General features: G+C 39.0%; 1 protein-coding gene across 1 annotated transcript; it reads left to right on the forward strand.

Annotated features, from left to right (window-relative positions):
• Positions 1 to 15,887: 15,887 nt before the first annotated feature.
• Positions 15,888 to 17,198, forward strand: LOC131105297 (uncharacterized). Its single transcript, XM_058053280.1, has one exon. The coding sequence runs from the start codon at positions 15,888 to 15,890 to the stop codon at positions 17,196 to 17,198; it is 1,311 nt and encodes a 436-aa protein (XP_057909263.1).
• Positions 17,199 to 22,214: the final 5,016 nt, after the last annotated feature.

Raw genomic sequence — 22,214 nt, forward strand, 5'->3', positions numbered from 1 at the left:
CTTTCTTCCCCGATCCTTTATGGCAGCGTCCAATCATAATTTCAGATCAGAAATCGGGGTTTCGATGACAAAATCTTGATCGATTGTCCCGTATTCTTCACCTATCAACTAAACTGTCGACTCATCTCTTTTAAAATCCGGTTCAAACAATCTAGAAACGAGATATTCGGAAGAAGAAATGATCATCAATCTCGGTGGACATGAATATTATTTTCATAATACGCTAGACGTTTCAGATTGCTCATTACTTTCAATTTTTCCACTTTTTAGTAATTTAAACAGGCCTACTAAATGCGTCACTCTCCTCTCATTGAACCGTCTTTGTTGTGATTTTTTCAATTCTTCTATCTGTGAGGTTTGATCACTTAGTTCGCTTTGCATAAGAGAGAATACACCTTCAGAATTGAGCGGTGTTATTTTTCGACTACAAAGCCTGGTTGAACCAAGAACAATAGGTTCCAAGGCTCTCACCAGAGTATATAGCCATTCATATTCAGATTCAAAAAGTGTTATATAAATTTAGTAATCAATTAGAGGTTTCTTATTCGCAGACTGAGTTCTAGAAAACGTTGAATCATCGAATAAAGACTGTTCCATCATGTCTTACACTCTAACAGCAATACTGAATTCTTTGTATCGGTATATCTTGTTATGATATTTAATTTTAGCGGCGACGATTTTATTCTCTTTATAATTTTTCTAACTATTTGAATGACAAGCTGAGCTTCGATATCATCAGTATTTAAATTTCCGAGACGATTGAACCTTTATCGGCTAGTTTGGTTTGTTAAATGAATATGTTGAAAAAAAAATTTCCATCTTTTCCGACAGATTCTAAATCTGAACTGCACTCTCTTTGTCGAAGCTACATTTTAAACCGCTTGACTGTTTCTTCGATAAATTACATCACAAACTTTCAAATGTATAGCATGCGCGTAACACAACTGTTGTTCTGTGAGAATCAACCAGCCAAAATGTTTAATAACACAGCAAAATCACAAACCACGGCAATAAGATGTTTGTCGAACGAGATGCCAAATTCACTCAATTTTCCTTCGACTTTAATTTTCATTTTATCAGCAGGAAAGCTTTCTTTACTGCAACCATCCTTAGATTCCAGAAATTTGCAGCATTTTGATTCAAATTGATATTCAAATATCGCTTTCTAATTAAAGAGGTATAATCATCAAGCGTAACACGATACCTTTCTCAATTTTTAATGCTATAGATATTTGATTCTTGATTTTATCTTTAAAATCTGTAGAATATTTCAAAACCAATTGCATTGCAGGTCCAGGACTTTTTATAGCACCAATGATCTCATGTATCTAAATACCTAACACACTCACTTTTGAGTAGGCTCGGGTTGATATTTGGGACACCTCACCCCTCTACGAAAAAAATGAAAAAATGAAAAAAAAAACGATATGAATTCCATAAACTTTTCCTCATTTTCTTCACTAATTTTTTGCAATAAATTTTGATATGCATTTTTGAAATTTTCACAATTTCTTATTGAAAAGTTTCTTCTTTTCCATTAAAATTCGGTAATAAAATAGATCATTGATGTTCTGCTTACACCATTTCTTTGTTGATAAAGTTGTTTCATATGATACATAAAATTCTTGATTGTGTTAATATGATCATAATCTTGATTAACAAATTGATCATTATGTATGACGTTCGGTATTCATATCCTAAATCGTAGCTACATGTGAGTATGATGTCAAACAATCTGTTATGTAAATTGATCTCTCATTGACGTTATTTCCGAGGACGTTTTTCATGGTTTCAATTGTCCTATTTTGTACCAATTCAAGAAAAAAATTCTTTAATCTCTTTATATGTACCTCCAACGAGCCATAAAGCCTCGGGTATGCTCTCATGTGTATTCGTTGTATATGTAATTATCCTCACTCTATAGGTGACTGTTTCATCTATTTGCACTCATAATACCTCACTTCCTAGTTCACTTATCGCTGATTCTTAAACTCTTACAATTGTGGTCGTTATTTTTTTCTTTATTCGAATATATTTTTATTAAGCAAGACCACAAAAGGTAAGTGATTGAGCAATATCAAGCTCCATACTAAAACAAACTAAGCACTTTAGTTGCAACTTTATTTCAATTTTTGGATAGAAAAACCAAGAAATACTCAATCCTGCCTCATTTTTTAGACAAAATGAATTTCTACAGATCAAAATAAATCCACCACGTATTTATTCGCGATTTTTTACTGATATTTCTGTTCAACAATTTAAACAAGATCGATTTTGACTAATAATTTCTTTTTTTAGAAGAAAAGTGGGCGCTTTCTGCTCGTTTTTTAACTTTTCATCAAAAATATTGAAAATATCTAACATATAATGAAGCCATAAAAAAGGTTTTTTATTAACCGCTCAATCGTGGCCAGGGATAGTTGGAGCCTCATTTTTTCTTAAGTCTGTACTTTGGGACATTTCACTTAAACCCTTCTTAAAAATAAATAGACCCTAAGTGAGGTGTCCCAAAGTACAGACCAACGTCTTCGGAAATGCATGTATTGGAAATCCGTCGATTGCAATCAATTTTGCTGAATTTTCTTTTCTCTTGGGCTTTTTTTGAAATGAACAAGATTCGATTAATTTCTATTATTTTGAGTTTTTGACACATTGGTTTAAACTTGATTAGGATTTCTAACTGGAATAATCGTTTTCGTTTTTTATATTGTGTTATGTGTCCAAATGGCGAATCAAACTGCTCGTCGATTCACCATTGCACTTTTTGTTTTCGCCACAATGTGTGCACTGCGCTTCACCATCTTTGAATTTGCCTGTCTTAGGACATTTTACTTTGCGAGAGTGCTTCAAGACAAACTCCTTGCTCTGGTTAGAAATATCCTCATCCTTGTGGTTCTGGGTTAAAAAATGAAAAAAAAAAAGAACGGAAAATTTTCATAAATTTAAAAAAAAACGGGGAAATATAACTGCAATTTTTATTGATTTGCCCGGGAATTTCCACTCCCCTGATCCCGGTTCGAAAGCCTTAAGTAAGACGAAATTGAATGCAAAATTCGAAATTGAATGCAGATCACGTCTAAACTGAATGCAAACCCCCTGTAAAGACGAATCGATAAGAAACTTGTTTTAAGATAATTTAGAAAAAAATCTATGGAACAAAAGGTTAACATCTAGAATGCTTATTTGAACCGCATTGAGTGTCGATCACCCACTCTCAGTCAATAAGTATGATAACATTTATTTCTAAGGTGCAAATAAAAATCTTTTATTTATCTATGTTTTGTCGGAAAACCGTACGTAGATCATATAATTGGAAACCCATAAGTACTGAAAATCCTATTTCAAAGAAATACACATTCCAATGTAATTGACAACATTTGGAGTAGGTCTAATGATCTTTTGAACATAATGATATCATATCATCTTTTTTCATCATTTTTCATGCAAGAAGTGAAAAATAAAACCGGGCACCGATCAAAAAGCAATTGAAAGGATTGCAAGAAATATGAGGTTATCTTCTTATCTCAGAAATACACTAATCAGTAAAATAATTTTTCTATATTGAAAATAAGCCTCCAAAATTGATGATGTAAATCAAAAGAAACAATAAATCTAATTCAAAAGCAAAAAAGGAAGAAAAATAAGAAAATAGTCACTCTCTTATGTCTTGATTTGTTGTATCACCATCTGTTCGTGATACACAATAAAAATAATCTATAGTTCAAAACGGAAACTTCAGAAATAAAGTTATAATTACAGATACAACTAAATAAAGTATCTTTAACACTTTTGAACCTTAAACCTTTATTGTATACCTTCTACATTTAGATTTTACCAGTCGCTTTTTCAACCAAATGCATTCTTCTTTTCCGTATACAAAAAAAGAACAATTCCTCATAAAATCCTCGTAATAATTACCAGAGAAATACAATTAAAATTAAAATTATATTTTCTCTTTACACCGAAGGTTTAGATATTAGGTCTGTTCATTTTTTATAATATATAATTTGGGTGACCCTAAATTTTTCAATTGAGAGCAATATTTTACGATTGAGGTGAAAGGATCTCATATAAATGAAATGTCGCTTTTATCTCAGAATGCTACAATCTTTTTTTCGCTTTACCTAACTTTTTTTATGCCTGTCAATTAAAATGATGTTCTATATTTTCCATATCTATCATAAAAATGGATAAACGTTTCAATTTTTATAATATGAGAAATGATGATGATATGTTTTAGAATTCTATAACGTAAAATACCCCTTATAAAATATGGAAAAGCGAAAGAAGAAAATCAAATGATTGCAATTTGCAACAAAAAAGAGATCAAACAAATGATAAGAGAAGAAACGAACGATTAGATAAAATTGAGACCTTCACCAGAGTTCCTAGTTAAATTTAAAGCTGCTAAAAGTAATCCATTTTTTCTTCAACTCGCTTGGGAAGAACTCGCAACTGAAACGAATATGAAATCAAGAAACAAAAAGTTATTACTGAATATTCGCAACTTTTATCAAAATATCGAATAGAATTAAGTAAACAGGAAAAACTGGTAATCAAGCACCGCAGGGGACATATTGAAACCTATTTCATGAGACTTTCTCAAAGGATAAAAATATAATCATGAAAAATGTGACTGATCTTGGGTCTAGCAATGAAATCACTTTTTTTACATTTGATGAAACGATGACATCAAGAATTCAAGCGGAACTGGAGGAAATTTGCACTGATAATAAAAGGCAGCGAACGATAAAGTCCGCAAAAAGTGAATACATGGTGACTAAAATCTCTATTTTAAGACAGATATCGTCTTTAATGAATGAGGATATATCAAGTCAACAAGAAATAAACTCTTTAGCATCGCATGTTGGACGGATTGACATGAAAATGAACGTAATTGAGTCAAAAATTGATGATATCATCTCAGTGATCAATGTTGGTGGCAAAATCGAATTTTTTTGCGCAACAAATATTATTTGAGCAAAAGTAATTAAAATAATCAACTTTTTTTTACTTTAAAGCAATTATATTTTTAAATATTCTTGCCTAGTATGTTTTTTCGGCCATCAGTCATAACACTATTCATAACAAAAAGTTCGCTCAACAGCTACGTTTTTAGCTTTTAGAAACTTATATATAGTATTATTTAGATCATTCATTCTTATAAATTTTTCTAAATCAACATTTTTTTGTTTAATTTGCTCAAAACGTTTGATAAGATTACAATCTATTAATTTTTCATGAACTGACTCATAGATTGCAATTTATCGACCAATAGCATATCGTCTCTTTCTAGGCATTTTATCTCTTTCGATATGAAGAATAGTTGTGAACTGAATTTAACTTGTGTCTTAGATTTATATTACTGATCATGGTTTTGAGTTTTTTAAAGCGTAGATCGTCGTTATTCTTGCTGCTTTCTCGGATGTATGCACATATTTTTGCAAAATGGATATGAATGAAACTGGCACAGTTTAAATATGTTCCCCATCTAGTAAGTATGGGAAACCTTATATGTGGGATTCTTGTTATACTGGAATAAATGGCCATGTTCGTTTTATTCTTTATTAAAACATGTTTTAATTTTCAAATAAAAGTATTCAAGATCGAATTCAAAGTTCTTATTGCTTCTGCTAAATTGTGCAAATTATGCAAAAGGCAAATGACATGAGACATTTCTAGAAATGATTTCTTGAGTATGGCTCCAATTTTTCTGCAGTAAGCAGCACCATCGGAAATAATGACTTTGAATCTTGAAACGTTGTTTCCATCTCCGAGTATTGTACGAACTGTTTGAATTAAATGGGTAGTGCAGGTATCTGCATTCGTTTTTTCTAATTCAATCGACTGTAGGTGATAGACGCGCTCGCAATTGCCGGTTAATGGCACTCCCATCATATTTAAAATATATCTGCCTTTTGAATCAGTCGATTCGTCAAAATCTATTAATAAATCGTGGTTTTTGAATTTTGAAAGGACTTCTGCTCTTTGATCTTTGACTAGCTGTTCACAGATCGTATTGCAATATGTGTTTGATTAATAAAGATCTACGTTGAATCTATCCTTGAAAAACTATTTTACTTCAAAATCATCAAAAAAGTTTAGAGATACTGCTTTTCTAAGCATAAGCATGCAAAAATCGTAATGAAATAACTTCTTGGATGTTTTTGTTTGCTTTTATGTTCTTTTTTTTCTTTGAAATTTCTGATAGAGCATCTTTGTGGTCTTTAGTTGTGAGATGTGACTCCAAATTACGTTTTGTATTTTTTTGTTATTTTAAATTGTTCGAGATGACGCAACAATCGATTGAGTTTTCATTTTGTACAAAAAAAATTGAATTCTGAACGTATAAATCTAGACAGCTCTCATTTGAATTGATACTACCTTTCTTACAGCCCATTTTAGTAAAAAAATAAGGGCTTGGCCAATTTTCGCCGCGGAACTTTTATTTTTTCTATCATAATTTGGAGGCAACTTTTAATACATATCAAGTAAATAAAAGTTAGATTTATTTTTTTCCAAACAAAATGAATGTTTTTTGCGAAAAAAAAAGTTTTTCAGGTTCTGATTTCTCATTGAAAAAATCAAAGTTGCGTGAACTGCGTACCCTAGTGATCAAGTCGCTTGTAAAGAAACCTTTTAAAGATGAAGAAACACAGAGTAAATCAAACTTTGAATGATAAAGTATTTTATTCTTCGTAATCAATTATAAATTGTAGATAGCAAATCACTTTTGATTATCTTTATCCATTTTAACTTTGGATTCAAGAAGTGTTTGATTGTCAAATCTCTTAAATTTTCCTTTGAAAAGGCAAATGCGTTTTCTATTCTCAGTCGTGCTTCAGATAAGTTATGAAGTTCATTCTGTGAAAATGGCTATCTCTGTGTCGAAATTGTTGCTCTTATGCCTGCAAAACCAGTGAAAGCTGAGTCACCAACTCCATAAAAAAGAATATATCGAATCGAGATTATTTATTTAACCGCTAAAACTAGAGCTACGTAATATTAAATTGTCGTGCATTGATCCAAAACCAAAGTAACAAATCTAAAGCGCATTTGATGGTCAACAGCGGTTTCAAAAGTCAAGGAAAAAACGCTCTTCCTATTGTAATAAGAAAATGGCCGATTGGATGGCGTTGTGATTTGAATTTCTGTACCATTCATTTCAAGGCTACAATTTTAAAAACCTGAAATTCGTTCGAATACTGCTTCCAATTCTTTTACTTCAGCCAAAGCAGGAAATTAGATATCAAGATGTGCTAAAGTGCACAATAATTCCGCAATTTCATTTATATACGAGAAAATGGTCTAATGAGGCTTCCCAAATAATTCTCTTAATTCACGATACGTACTGTCATGGCCAATACAATAAATATATAAGTGTAAATTTTATATAATCCTTCTTATAGTGGGTTTTAACTGTGATATTCTATCTATTAGAGCCATCATACAACCCGATCCATACGAAAATCTTCGTAATATTGAATGTCAGATTGCTCATCAAGACGATCAAACCATTGATTTGATAAGATCATAGAATCCTCGGAACTCGAATCTATGATTAATAAAAGAGTTGCTTCCTGATGCATACGAGGTTTTTTGCGTCTCATTTTTTATATGATATAAAAACCTGAGATAGTATACAAGGGTCAGGTAAATTTTCATATATTATGAAAAATGAGACAAGTCTATTCTCTATCAAAAAGATGTAGAACAGACAAAAATAAAATATTGTGCCAACAAAAAAGTTCTCAGCAGTAAAAATCAATATGTAGGACAATACTTAAGATGAAGATGTCGGACATTTAAGATTTGAACCCAATAATATTGAAGTGTTGTCTATATAAATTGTAGGACACTCGGAGCATTTTAACCGAACCAAGATATCGCTCGACGAACGAGTTGATTTTATGAAGATAAGCAAAAACCGAAAAGTTTGCATCCCAACCAGGGGTTAATTAATTCTTCTCGTTGGTTGACTGAAAGTTCTTCAGCAGACTTGAATTAAATCAAAGTGTTTGGATGGCTGAAGTCCATGATCAAATATACCTGCTTATAAACTGTTCATCTTCAAGCTTACACAGATTTTCTACAGCAATATAAAGATGCCTTAAACACTGCTTGCTCACGATACTACTCCAATCTGATTACATCTAGTTCCAACAATCCTAAATCCCTCTTTTCAACAATCAACACACTGCTAAAGCCAAATGACAACTCCTCCTCATCCTTCACCACCACCAAATGCAACAACTTCTTAACCTACTTCCAGTCCAAAATTACCAAAATATACAGCTCCCTAAACCCCCCCTCGACTCACTCGCTTCCTCCTGACCCTCCACTATTTGGCTCCACCCAACGACTCTCCAAATTCACACCTATCTCACCCGTGCAACTCACTGAAATACTAACCGGTATGAAGACTCCAACATGCTCCCTGGATCCTATCCCTTCTTCATTCATCAAACCCTGCCTCCACATCATCTCCCCGCTGATCACAAGTATCATTAACTCCTCCCTTATCACTGGATCCGTCCCACAGTCTCTCAAGCTGGCGGCAATCACCCCAACACTCAAAAAGTCTGGTCTCGATCCCAATAACCTCTCCAATTTCCGTCCCATATCCAACCTCCCCTTTCTGTCCAAAATCCTTGAACGTGTCATAGCTGCTCAACTTCAATCTCACCTCAACTCCAACAGCCTGTTTGAATCCTTCCAGTCCGGTTTCCGTCCCAAACACAGCACTGAAACAGCTCTTCTTAAAATCACCAATGATCTTCTTCTCTCCTCCGATTCCGGCCATCTTACCATCCTCATCCTCCTAGACCTCACCGCAGCCTTTGACACCATTAGCCACTCTATCCTCCTGTCCCGCCTCAAAACCAGCCTCAATATCACCGATTCTGCTCTGTCCTGGCTCCAATCATACCTCACCAACCGTCAACAGTTTGTGCACATAAATAGCTGCTCCTCCTCCATAGCCCCTTTACCTCAAGGTGTTCCCCAAGGTTCGGTGCTTGGTCCTCTTCTCTTCATCCTCTACATCCTTCCACTTGGCAATATCATCCGTCGACATGGCCTCAATTTCCACAGCTACGCTGATGATATTCAACTATACATTTCTACCACCTCCATCAACTCCAACATCTACTCCACCCTCACCAACTGCTTAGCTGATATCAAAACTTGGATGGAACAAAATTTTCTCAAACTTAATAGTGACAAAACAGATATTATCATCATCGGTCCCAAAAACACCACGGCGCCCACCCATAATTTCCATCTTCAATTTGACAGCGCCACCCTCACTCCATCCCCGCTCATCCGCAACCTTGGTATCCTCCTAGACCCCACCCTTTCATTTGAACCCCACATCAAACAGTTAACCCGGACTGCATTCTTTCATCTTAAGAACATAGCCCGACTCCGTCCATCACTTCCATTCTCTGCCGCTGAATCCCTGATCCATGCATTCATCACCTCCAGAATCGACTACTGCAACAGCATTATCTACGGTGCACCATCCAAAACCCTCAACAAACTACAATATATTCAGAACTCCGCTGCCCGCCTCCTCACCTCCACCCGCTCCCGTGAACACATTACCCCTGTCCTCCAAAACCTCCACTGGCTTCCCGTCCCCCAACGCATTCACTTCAAAATTCTTCTCATCACCTACAAAGCCCTCCACGATCTGACCCCCCCATATCTCACAGACCTCCTCCATCCACATAATCCCCCGCGTCCCCTTCGCTCCTCAGACTCCAACCTCCTGGCACTCCCCTGTAAGACCAAGCTCCGAACCTGGGGAGACAGAGCCTTCTCCATCGCTGCTCCCACTCTCTGGAACTCTTTGCCCCACTCACTCCGTGCTTGCCCTGACCTTCCCACCTTCAAAAAACAACTCAAAACCCACCTCTTTAAATCTGTTTTTAATGTCTAACCTTCTATATCTGACTGCTGTGCCCCGCCCCGCTTTTTTAACTGTGTACTATCCAATGAATGTTGTATTTTGGTGTGTCTTTTATTCTGTTTACTTGCTCTATTCAACTTCATTCTTCTGTAAAGTGTCTTTGAGTATCTTGAAAAGCGCTATACAAATAAAATGTATTATTATTATTATTATTATTATTATTAATAACAAATATTATTCTGTTGAAATGTAGAACTATAGAAAGAATACAATATTTTCTAGCATCAGAATAATAATGATATGAACGAATAAAATCATCCAAATACTTACACACAACAATTGGCATTTGGTGCGCAAAGCTTGCACCTCCGGGTTGGTGGATGTGGGCGATTTCGCCGGAGAAGAAGAGCTGGCCATTCTAGACACAAAAAGAGATGATAAAATGTGCAGATGTTCACATTGACTTAAACATGAATTGCATTCAATGGTCAAAATAAGGGCAAATAATAAGAAAGCACTTACCTTTCAGCTGTGTTAATTGGGAGGCGACTGAGGTGGAAATAAAAAATGACCAAATGGCTTCTTATTTATAATACTGTGTCATGTGACCATGTCATGGGCGTGACATTGCTGGACACCAGACAGTTAGGCGACATTCTTCGACGCTCCAGATGTGTTGACGTTATTTTAATAAATTGTATATTACACCATTTCTGTTGTTTTTATAATTAATGTGATATGTTTTGCTCATGAACTGCACATCAATTCCACCTTGAAAGAGCGACAGTTCCGTAGAAAAAAACAAATATATATATATATATATATATATATATATATATATATATATATATATATATATATATATATATATATATATATATATATATATATATATATATATATATATCGCACAGTAACCATGTGTAATGATGTTGTAACATCACAATCTCAGCAAGTTGTAAATGAAAATGAGATGATTTTTCATTATAGAAAAAATCAAATCTGCTCCATTTACTCTGTCTTTAACAGAATGTAATAATGGACTATCAAATAGAGAAAAAATATGAACTTGATGATGTATAATGCATATTTCTTTAATCTTTTTCAGTACTTCAAGTCAATATTTGAAACAAACAAAAACCATGAAAAAATACGCTAAACATGTATTAGTCTCCTTTGACAAAGATAAAATATCTATTTCATCTTTGAACAGTAGTGACTTTACAAGAGGTGCCGGGGCCTCAAAGCGTGTGTCGAGTTATTGAGTGGGCACTTCCCGGAAGCGTGGACCGAGGGGTGATTCATTGAGGGGAGGGGCCTGAATCGATGACATCCGAAGCCTCGCTGCCCGGCTGTACCACGTGACGGATTCCGGAAAACGTTTAGAATTTGCCGCGATGTTTTCCTATCAGTCGGCGATATAAACCCCTCAGGCTTAAACATTAAAATGTGGGGTTTTGTGGTGAGAGTCAGTCTGTTGAGCGTGTGGATAGTTTGTCGATTCATTGTCGACATGTATCAAAAAAGAGGAATCGCCTGAAACCAAAAATTGGTAATAAAAAAATATTATTGAATAAAAAAATAATTATATCTTTCATATTCTATCCAGGTTACACAAGCATACATCTTTTAGTTACACAAGCACTTTCCCTGAAACCATGGCCGCCAGGTGACATAAAACCATGATGAAGATAGCCATATCACGATACATGGCATTGATGGACAATAAAACATTCAGTATGTTATATATACTGTATATTTAATCTTACGCTTTTTAGGTTAATTAAGTGGTTCTACAATGTTTTGTAGTACATAATCATATCCTAGAGCCAAAACAGATCAGCATTTAATGCATCACACATGAAGATACAGCCGCATGTAATTCTATCCAAGGCCAGTAGGTGGTTTCGTGTGCACATGAAGCTTGAAGAAATGAATCATTTGTCAAACCAGTTGATTGAAATGGTTCAAAGCCTCACGGGGTGACATCTTGCCATCATTATTGGACATAGTCTGAGAAATCTCCATTTGAATTATATAACCTCAGGGTACATCAACATCAAAACGAGCATATGAGCATCTGGTAGAAATTGTTGCAACACATGGCTGAAATGCAGAAAGAATGACATTTTCATGACCTTAAGACACTTGAATAAACATTAACACATGAAACTTCTATACTTAGGACAGGTAAACTTCACCAACCAAAAATCACTCAGAAAGCCGCCAACAACATCCATTCATTTTCTCCTGCTTTGTCCTTACGGGTGCTGGAGCCTATCCCAGCTGTCTACGGGCGAGCGGCGGGGTACACCCTGGAATGGTGGCCAGCCAATCACAGGGCACATATAGACAACCATTCACTTTACGGGAGCCAGGCAACAACATTTCGTTGGCAAAGTCTTTGAAAGGTTTCCATAAATCCAGATCCAGCAGTACTAACTGGAACACCATAAAACTGGATGACAGGGTCTCGGGGAATCGCAGGTCTTGGCATACGTCAGTCCCATCAGATAGTAGCGGGCTTGGCTAAGATCCCCAAGATTGCTGTGGACGGTGCTGCCCTCAATCACTATGCCATCTTTTCTTGAATGCTGGTTGATCCATCCCCGGCATCCTGCAGATATTGTAGACAGCTGTTAGGAGTCCACGTTCAACTTGCACCTCACAAGAGAAATAGCACGTACTCTGTTCTGTTGTCCACAGCTGCTTTATGGCAGGGGTGTCAAAGTCAAGTGGACGGAGGGCTAAATAAAACATTTGGCCATAAGCCGAGGGCCGGACTGTCCAATCTTCATTAAAACCAAGATTTAACTTACTGAAAACATAACAAATATATTACCATATGATTGGATAAATAAAGCAATATTTTCTTATGACTCTGTCAGTCATTTTTAATTTCAGCCATGTCATCTTATATTCTTTCATCACCGCCACACTTTGTCCACATAGAAGACACACAGGTTTTCCAGCTACCTCTGTGACATGTACTCTAACTCCCACCTTGTTTGAAAGCCCTTGTTTTCACTGTCCACCTTCCATTTAGCCATTGTTGATGGGTATCTGTAAATTAACTTTTGATGTTGTGCTAATGACTGATGCTGAATGACTGCTGAATAAATTAAGATGCCTCCCGCTATGCTCTTGCACACGCGTCCCTGTTGCATTGTGGGAAATGTAGTACAGTTTATCTGCGGGCTGAATTTAATATTAGATTAATATCATCAAGCGGGCCAGGTAAAACCCTCTCGCGGGCCTGATGTGGCCTGTGGGACTTAACTTTGACATATGTGCTTTATGGCATACAAAAAGCAGCTCCATCTTTGTGTGCAATTGTTGTGGAAAAATTTCTATCATCCTAAGTAGGATAGAGAATGCCTGAAATAAATACATAGCTCTGGTGGTTTTATTACCTTTGCAAAACAAAGGGGTCAGACAACACACAGTATGCATGGCGGTCTGTAGGTGTCTGGCCAAGAGTGGCCTCTTGGTGGGAACTTTGCTACTCCATAGCATGCAAATGAATTACATTACAATAGAAAAGAGACATTCAAAAACTGTTCAAGGGGCTGTATGTAAGATTGTGGCTATTGTGGCTGTTGCTGGAGTGAAATAAAAAAATCTGTATTGCAACTAGCAGCAGGAATGAAGCGGCAGTATCTGTTGTCACAGTGATATCTATTCAGGCTTCTGTGGCTTAAGCGGGTAGGATGGACGAGTATTTAGCTTCTTACTATCAGTCACAGTAACTAAAAGCAGAGGTCATGTCACTCAGGTGCTGTGCGGGTTATTGTTTCACTTTCACCGCCCTGACATTGTGTCTGTGCGCTGTGCACCTGCAGAAGGCTTGTTGTCACATCTTTATTTCAAATTAACATGTTTTCTTAGTCTCTGATGACAGACATATTGTGCGATATTTTGTTTACTTGATGTGAATTTCGTACATACGTACAGCTCCTTTGAGAAAGACGGGAGGAAAGGATGAGTAATAAATAGGAGGGAGAGTCAGACAAGATAAATGTCAGCTGTATGATGTGAACAGAGAATGGAGAGAAATGTGAATGAGACAGGTGGAATGATGACTATTGCAAGTAAAGTACAAATTGAATAGGTGGAGGATGGTTTTAATACCTGAAATAGATTGTTCGTCTGTGCTTGAATTCTTGCTCTGACAACATTTTTCTTCGCTGCAAACAAGGATAACAGTTTTGGTGTCCTTTCACCTCCATTCTGGCACCTTCCTCTCCTGAAAGAGAGATATGAAAGAAGATACAAAAAATCAGTGACAACAAAAAGTGAAGTGCATACTTAAGTATAACTGTGAAACATACAGTAGTTGTTTACAGTCCATAATGTGTTTAACACAAAAGATCCAAATACTCACCTGTGAGACATTAAACAAGGTAGGCCACCTGTGCTTCATGTCACTGATGCTCATGTGTATGTTGTATGTTCCTCTATGTGCAAAAGTTCTCCACATCAAGTCCTTAATGACTGGGCTGTCGCTCTTCTTTAATTGGTGATTAGTTGGTTTTGGTTCAGCTCCTGGAGGATAGCGAGGAAGAATACCACTTCACCACTGTTCCATGTTTTAAGGGAGCAAGGACATCTTAAATGAAGACAGGGTACTTACAGCCACATCCATAAATACTGTGCTTGACTTGGTAATGCTTGAGAAGCTCCCCTTTTGAAGTATCCTCCAATGTGCAGCGCCTACATTGCCAGGCCACGGGCCGCCACCTTAAAAAGGAGCATAAACAGTGTTAGGATGGTTTGTTTTTAAAAGTGCTGTCTAATTTCATGTACATCGTTTTTGGATTGCGTTTTAAATCCACAGTTGTAAAGAATGAATTAAAATGCACATTCATTCATGCATTCATTTTCGATTGCTCATCGATTGCTGTGAGGTCTGCACGCTAATCACTTGCCTGCCAAAAATGCACATTGACATGAATTATATCTGCAAATATAATTACAAAATACATGCATTAATTCATAATTTGAATTAATATTTTGTATATGAAACCATGAATAAATAATTTTAATGAATACTGTTGCCCATCTCTGTGTGGAGTTTGCATGTTCTCCCCGTGCATGCGTGGGTTTTCTCCGGGTACTCCGGTTTCCTCCCACATTCCAAAAACATGCAAATTTAATTCTAAGTAGACTCCAGCACCCCCCCGCAACCTTCGTGTGGGTGAGGGGTAGAAAACGAATGCTGAAAACTCTTGTATTACATTTGTAATGAGCTCCAGAAGTACCTCGGCTGTTCCTACAAGAGATTCCGGAGCATATCGACATGTTATAAAAACACAAAGTAAAACTAAGCAAAACACGGCGTACACACAAAGAGAGCGCCGTTAAAAGCTAAACTTTTCCGGTTCGATGGTCCGTTACCTGTTAAAGTATGTTCGCCCAACGAACCATGTTAGCTGAGCTCTTTGGTGGCTAGCAAACATAGCTAAAGTTAGCTTACGCACAACAGAATAGCGGTGACATTAAAACAACAACACCCAGCGTATTTGAAGGAAGACGGGGTCGCTATTAGTTTAAAAATTGCAAGTGCTCTACTTACCGATGTATTGTCGTCCATATAACTTGCCGTGTTTCCATACCTTCGTTGGAGTTGTGTTGCCGGAAACTGCCAAGAGACCTATCATAACTCCACCCCTTTGGCCGCGAAGGGGGCACGTCATGACGGTCTACGTCACCAAGCTTAAGCTCTGGACTTAAGCATTTATTTATGTAAGCGATTAAATGATTTTCAGAGATTTTACAAAGTTAGTAAACTTTATTATTGTTATATTTAATAAGGCTCTGGGTCATTTTCTGAGTGTAGTATTTTGTATATCATTCTAATCGGTCAGATCCTTTCGACAACCATTTGTTTACGTTTTATTCTGAAGCAGTGCGTTGCGGTGTGTGGAATGCATTGGAACATTTTGCTCTTTATGGAAAAGTGGATGGCTCTTAAATGAGCCGTTGTGGTGAATCTACCCACTTTTTGTGTGCCACAGAATTGCCCAAACAGGAGGTGATTGCTGGACACAAATTTGAGTTTTGTGTGAAGGATGATTATGCTTTAGGTGATGTCAATGTAGTTTCCAGCTATTATATTGAAAACGGGATTCATGTCACTCTGCATGATGCTTTACAAACAATGTTTGGCAAGTACAGCACATGCATTTTTACGGTCTGTCAAAGTAGTTGTGCCATAATTTGTGATGCTGGTCAGTATTGTCTGGTGGATTCGCACTCGCGTAGCTGTAATGGCATGGTGTGCAGTGATGGAACCAGTGTTGTTCTGTGTTTTGGTAGTCTCGATGATCTTGCTAATCACATTAGCAATTTGGCTGCAGGGTTTGGTGGAACAGAAAAACTTTTTGAGATAGCTGGTGTTGTTGTGACTGTTGTGGCTGATAGAAAACGTCACTTGGAGGTGACTGATGTTTCCAAAAAGTTTAAAATGGCTGACATTTCTAGTACATGTGCATCTGATGTCGAAGTAGTCAGTGTTGTTACCACACAGCATGCCTTTTGTCCAATGCTTCAAAATGACTCCAAAGATGTGTGCCAACTTTTGAATATAGATTGTGAAGTCAAAACTGTGCCTGTCAATTTGCGTGTTGGACCCTTGGGAGCTCCCTGTAAAAAGGAGAGCATTGTTGCTGATGGCAACTGTTTTTTCCGTGCCATATCACAAGCGGTGAGTGGCACACAGAAAAATCACAGGAAAATTAGACTCCATGTGGTTAAACATATGGAAAAGCACTGTGAAGATTATGAGAAGCTTCTCAGGAGTGAGTACAATTGTTTGACAGAGTATATTAGTGTTTCCAAAATGAAATATGTCAATAGCTGGGCAACAGAGGTGGAAATTCAGGCTGCAGCGGATAGTTTAGGAATAAATATCTTTACTTTTTACGGTGGTCATTGGTTGAGATATAGTTCAACGTCAGAATCCAGTCGTGGGATTTATTTGGACAACTCGAGTGGTAATCACTATGAGTGTGTGACATGTGTCAATGAGGGCCTGTTAGGAAGTTGCTTTGGCATTTGTCGGAGTGGTACACCTGATAGTCAGCATGTTACCAGGTCTCACAAGCATTTGGACAATCAAGAAATTTGTGAAGATATTGGTTCAAATGATGTGAATAGGGCTGTTGAACCAATCAAAGAAAAACGCCAGTCCATGATTACACTTATCAAATCAAATCAAATCAACTTTATTTGTAGAGCACTTTTCCTGCAAGGAGATGCGACACAAAGTGCTTTCCAGAATTAAAACAATTACCACAATTAAAAAGGAAAACAATGAAGAAAAAAGAAAGCCCCTCCTTCCTACCCTCCATACTAGACCCACACACACACACACGCAAGCACACAATCACCCACATTAGGGAGACATGGCATGGTACTGAGGAACAAGGAAACGCCACCTTTGGGGCCGTCCACACTGGGAGAAGCTGCAGGCCGTGCCATCGGAGGACCAGCACCCGGGCCCTCCGACTCCGTTAGACGGGCGGACCCCCACATTAAAAGGGAGGAACCCCCCAGCCGGCCGTGTCGAAGGGACCCAAGGATGGCACCCCCTCAGCATACCCAAACAGCCCCCAGTGTGGAGGACCCCCCTGAGGAAACACTGGAGTTGGAGCTAAAGACTAAGACCATAAAATAGGACTAAAAGATAAAACATAACACTGGAGTTAAAAACTGAAGATTAAGAGCATAAAATAGGACTAACAAGATAAAAACAAAACACTGGAGTTAAAAGGTGAAGAATAAGAACATAAAATAGGACTAAAAGGATGAAAACATAATAAAAGCTTAACAATATTAGTTAAAAGCCTGATTAAAAAGGTGCGTCTTTAATCTTCTTTTAAAAATATCAACAGTCTCCGCAGTCCTGAGGCTCTCCGGCAGGCTGTTCCACAGGTGGGGGCCATAGTGGCTAAATGCTGCCTCACCGTGGGTTTTTGTTCTGGGTTTTGGTTTCGCTAAAAGGCCAGTGCCGGAGGACCGCGGGGTCCGCGGGGGTTGATATGGTAAAAGCAGATCAGATAAATAAGAAGGGGCAAAGCCGTTAAGACATTTAAAAACCAGTAAGAGAATCTTAAAATCGATCCTGAAGCGGACGGGGAGCCAATGCAGCGACTTTAAAACCGGTGTAATGTGCTCCCGCCCTCTGGTCCTCGTCAGCACACGTGCGGCTGAGTTCTGTAATAATTGGAGATTTAAAATACTTTTTTTGGGAAGACCAGAGAGCAGGGCATTACAGTAATCTAAACGACAGGATATAAAAGCATGCGTTAGCACCTCCGTACTGGCCTGAGAGAGAAACGTGCGGACTCTGGCTATGTTCTTAAGGTGATAAAAAACTATTTTTGTTATATTTTTAATATGTGGGATAAAATTTAGCTCAGAGTCAAAAATCACGCCCAAATTTTTAACAGAGTCGGCTAGTTTAATATCCTGTAATTTTGGTAAAAGTTTCTCTCTCTGGCCTTCAGGACCTATGACTAAAACCTCAGTTTTGTCCTGGTTGAGCTGCAGGAAATTCTCTGCCATCCATGACTTGATGTCTACAGTGCAGTTAAAAAGGGCATCAAGTGGCCCTGAGTCATCAGGAGACACGGCGATGTATAGCTGTGTATCATCAGCATAACTATGGAAGCTGATGCCGTGCCTCCTGATCACGTCCCCAAGGGGACGCATGTACAGATTAAAAAGGAGTGGACCTAAGATTGAGCCTTGAGGAGCCCCACATTCAATTTCATGGGTTCCTGAGGAACATGTATCCATACTTACATAAAAACATCGGCCTGTGAGATAAGAACAAAACCAGTTAAGAACAGTACCAGAGAGGCCGACCAGGTATCTAAGTCTATTTAATAAAATGTGATGGTCCACTGTATCAAAAGCAGAGCTTAGATCCAGTAGAACCAAGACTGTGAGATTCTTGTTATCTAAATTCCACCTGATGTCGTTTAAAATCTTTAAAAGTGCTGTCTCGGTACTGTGGTTCCTCCTAAAGCCAGACTGATGTTTCTCTAAAATGCTATTTCTGTTTAAAAAGTCATTAAGTTGGTAAAAAAACAGTTTTTCTAAAATTTTACTTAAAAACGGCAAGTTGGATACGGGTCGGTAATTATTAAGATTGTTGGGATCTAAATTGCTCTTCTTCAGAAGGGGCTTCACCACCGCCGTTTTGAAGGCGGTGGGGAAGACACCCGTCTGAAGAGAGCAATTCAAGATGTTTAAAAACTGCTCCTCAAGGAATCCATAAAGTGATTTTAAAAGTGATGTGGGAATTGGATCTAAAAGGCAGGTTGTTGGGCTTACTTGGGAGAAAACTCGACCAAGTGTCCTTGCATCAACCAGGGCAAAACTCTCCAGTCTCTCCTCAGGCAAGGACAACAGTCCAGGTGTGTTAACAGGCAAAACTTTCTGGGGTAACAGGCAGGATCTGATGTCCTTGATTTTAGTTCTGAAGTGGTCTGCAAAGTTTTCACAAAGATCGTCTGTTGGTGTCTTAAAAACTTTATTAAAATTTGTGCCTGTTAAAATATTAAAGGTGGAGAAGAGGAACCGGGGATTGTTTTTATGGTTGGAAATGAGTTGTGAGAAATGGGAAATTCGTGCCTTTTTTACTGTATTATTGTAGGTTTTGAGTTGTTGACATAAAATCTCGTAATGAACTGTCAATTTAGTTTTTCTCCATCTTCTCTCAGCACTCCTGCATTTTCTTTTCAGTTTATTGATCTCATCGTTATTTCTCCACGGGGGTGTAGGTTTCCTTTTTATTGTTTTTGTTACAAGTGGAGCTACTGAGTCCAGAGTTGACTTCAGTTTACTGTTAAAATTATCAACGATAAAATCACAAGGTGCAGGTAAAATTTCAGCAGGAGTGCTCTGTAAAATCTCAATAAAATTTGCAGCCACTTCAGAAGTTAGATAGCGTCTCCTCACTGTTCTCACCGGGGCCTCCTCCTGGTTAAAACTGGTGATGCTAAAAAATACACAGTAGTGGTCGGACATAGCCAGGTCAACAACAGAGGACACACCGATGGACAGGCCATGGGTTATGACCAGGTCCAGGGTGTGTCCTCTGTTGTGAGTTGGCTGTGTGACGTGCTGCTTAAAATCAAGACAATTTAAAAGGTTTAAAAACTCTCTGGATATTGGATCCGAGGTGTCATCAACATGTAGATTAAAATCACCAGATAATAAAATCCTGTTATAAGAAGTGTGAATGATTGATAAAAATTCCGAGAATTCACTAATAAAAGAACTAGAGTGATGGGGTGGTCTGTATACAGTGACACAAAGAATCGGAGGGCTGCTAAAAGTAAAGGCATGGTGCTCAAATGACTTGTAACTGTTAAAATACACTCCATTTGAGGTCAGTGAGTCATTTGTGATGGATGCCGTCCCACCTCCTCTTTTACCCTCTCTAGTAGAATATAAGAAAATAAAATTTGGTGGGCAGGCCTCAGTGAGAACAACGGATGCGTCAGTACCAAGCCATGTCTCAGTTAAAAGAAGACAGTCTAACTTATTATCTAAAATCATGTCATTCATTAAAAAGGTTCTATTTAAAAGAGAGCGGACATTAAAAAGTGCTACATTGATGGTGACAGGTGGCTTGTTGATCATGGAGGTGGGGTATGGGTGTCTATTGAGTGGTCGGAGGTTATGAGGGTTCACAGGGTGAGTATGGCGGTGTCTGATGTGTCGATATAGTGTAATGATTACTGGAATGGAAGTAGTGTTGATGTAAGTTTGAGGTCCAAGTCCAGTATTATGTGTATGGTGGTCAGATGTGGAACTGAGTGAATAGGAGCATGGACCTGGGGGACATCAATCAGAGTGGGACAGAGCAACAGGTGTGGGTTTGGGGATGATACCATGCTGAAGGCCAAAAGCCAGGTTGGATGAGAGCATGCGGGCACCTCCTCTGTTAAGATGAAGCCCGTCAGGTCCAAAGAGGTGTCGTCTCTCCCAGAAAACATCAAAGTTGTTGATGAAGCCGACGTGGTGGGAGTTGCAGGCAGAGGAGAGCCAGGTGTTGAGACTCAGCAGACGGCTGAATCTGCCGATCCCTCTGCCGCAGGTGGGGGTGGGGCCAGAAATAAAAACAGTCACTTTGGACTGTGAGATGGAATTAAAAAGGTGTCTAAAGTCCTGTTTTAAAAGTTCGGACTGTTGCCTGGCGATGTCGTTCGTACCTGCGTGGATAATAATCCTTTTCGCCTGCGGATGAGAGTTCAGGATGTCTGGTATTTTCCTGGTTACGTCGGAAACGGTGGCTCCGGGGAACGACAAAGTTAACGCCTCCCTCATGCGGACATGCCTCACAATGGAGTCCCCGATGACCAGGGTTGTCGGAGCGGCCGCTCGGTCTTCAGGGGAACAGGCCAGCTCAGCCACCCCACCACCCAAACCAGGGCCCCGTGTGTGATTCCTCGCCAGGTGGGAAGAGCGGGACGAGTGGTGGCGCACCGCATCCCTCACGAGCTGCTTACGCCGAGTTGCGGAGCGGGTCGGCGCCTGTGCCGGCAGACGGCTCCCTGTTGGACACCCACCAACCGGAGGGCTGCTGGCCGTGAGTGGAGGGAAGGTTGTGGTGTCCGTCAGCGGGGGCATGGTGCCTGTGGCCACAGCAACAGATGTTGACTCTTGGTGTGGGTCCCGGGTCGCCGACTTTTCGCTCACGGACAGAGCCGCGTATTTATTGGAGAGCGGTAACGGAGGAGAAGCAGCCCCGCCGTGAGTCCCGCTCGGAGCCCTCTTCCGCCCGCGGACAACCACTTCGGTCCAGGGGGTCCCCTTGTTTGGAGTGGAGCAGGCGGGCCGCCGACAGGGGGAGGACGGGTCCCAAAGAACCGTTTGCCCGAGCACGGAGGTGGTGTTCGGCGGAGCGAACTCACCGAATCGAGAGGTCTCCAGCCAGTTGGTCAGCGTCGGGAAACGGGTCTTGAGGGAGATCAGCACTGAATCCTTCCTCTGGAGTTCATTTGACATCCGCTCGATGTCCTCGAGAAGGTGAGCGATCTTCTCGTATGCTTTGTTCAGCATTTGTTCCAACTTTCCCGGCGAGTCGGCAGCGTCCAATGTTGGCATAATGAGGTACAAGCGTCACAGCTAAAAAGTTAGCTAGCTACGTTAGCTTCCACGGCTAACGACTTGGGCCACCACCAAGCCACCTCTGTCTCGCGCCGAGCGTCACCAAATGTGGAGGAGGCCCATCCAAGTATATTCAAAAGAAGAAGGCCCTGGACCAAAGATCCAAATATGTGGC

The sequence above is a fragment of the Doryrhamphus excisus genome, chromosome 17 (genome assembly GCF_030265055.1).
Source record: "Doryrhamphus excisus isolate RoL2022-K1 chromosome 17, RoL_Dexc_1.0, whole genome shotgun sequence".
In the NCBI taxonomy this organism is placed as follows: domain Eukaryota; kingdom Metazoa; phylum Chordata; class Actinopteri; order Syngnathiformes; family Syngnathidae; genus Doryrhamphus; species Doryrhamphus excisus.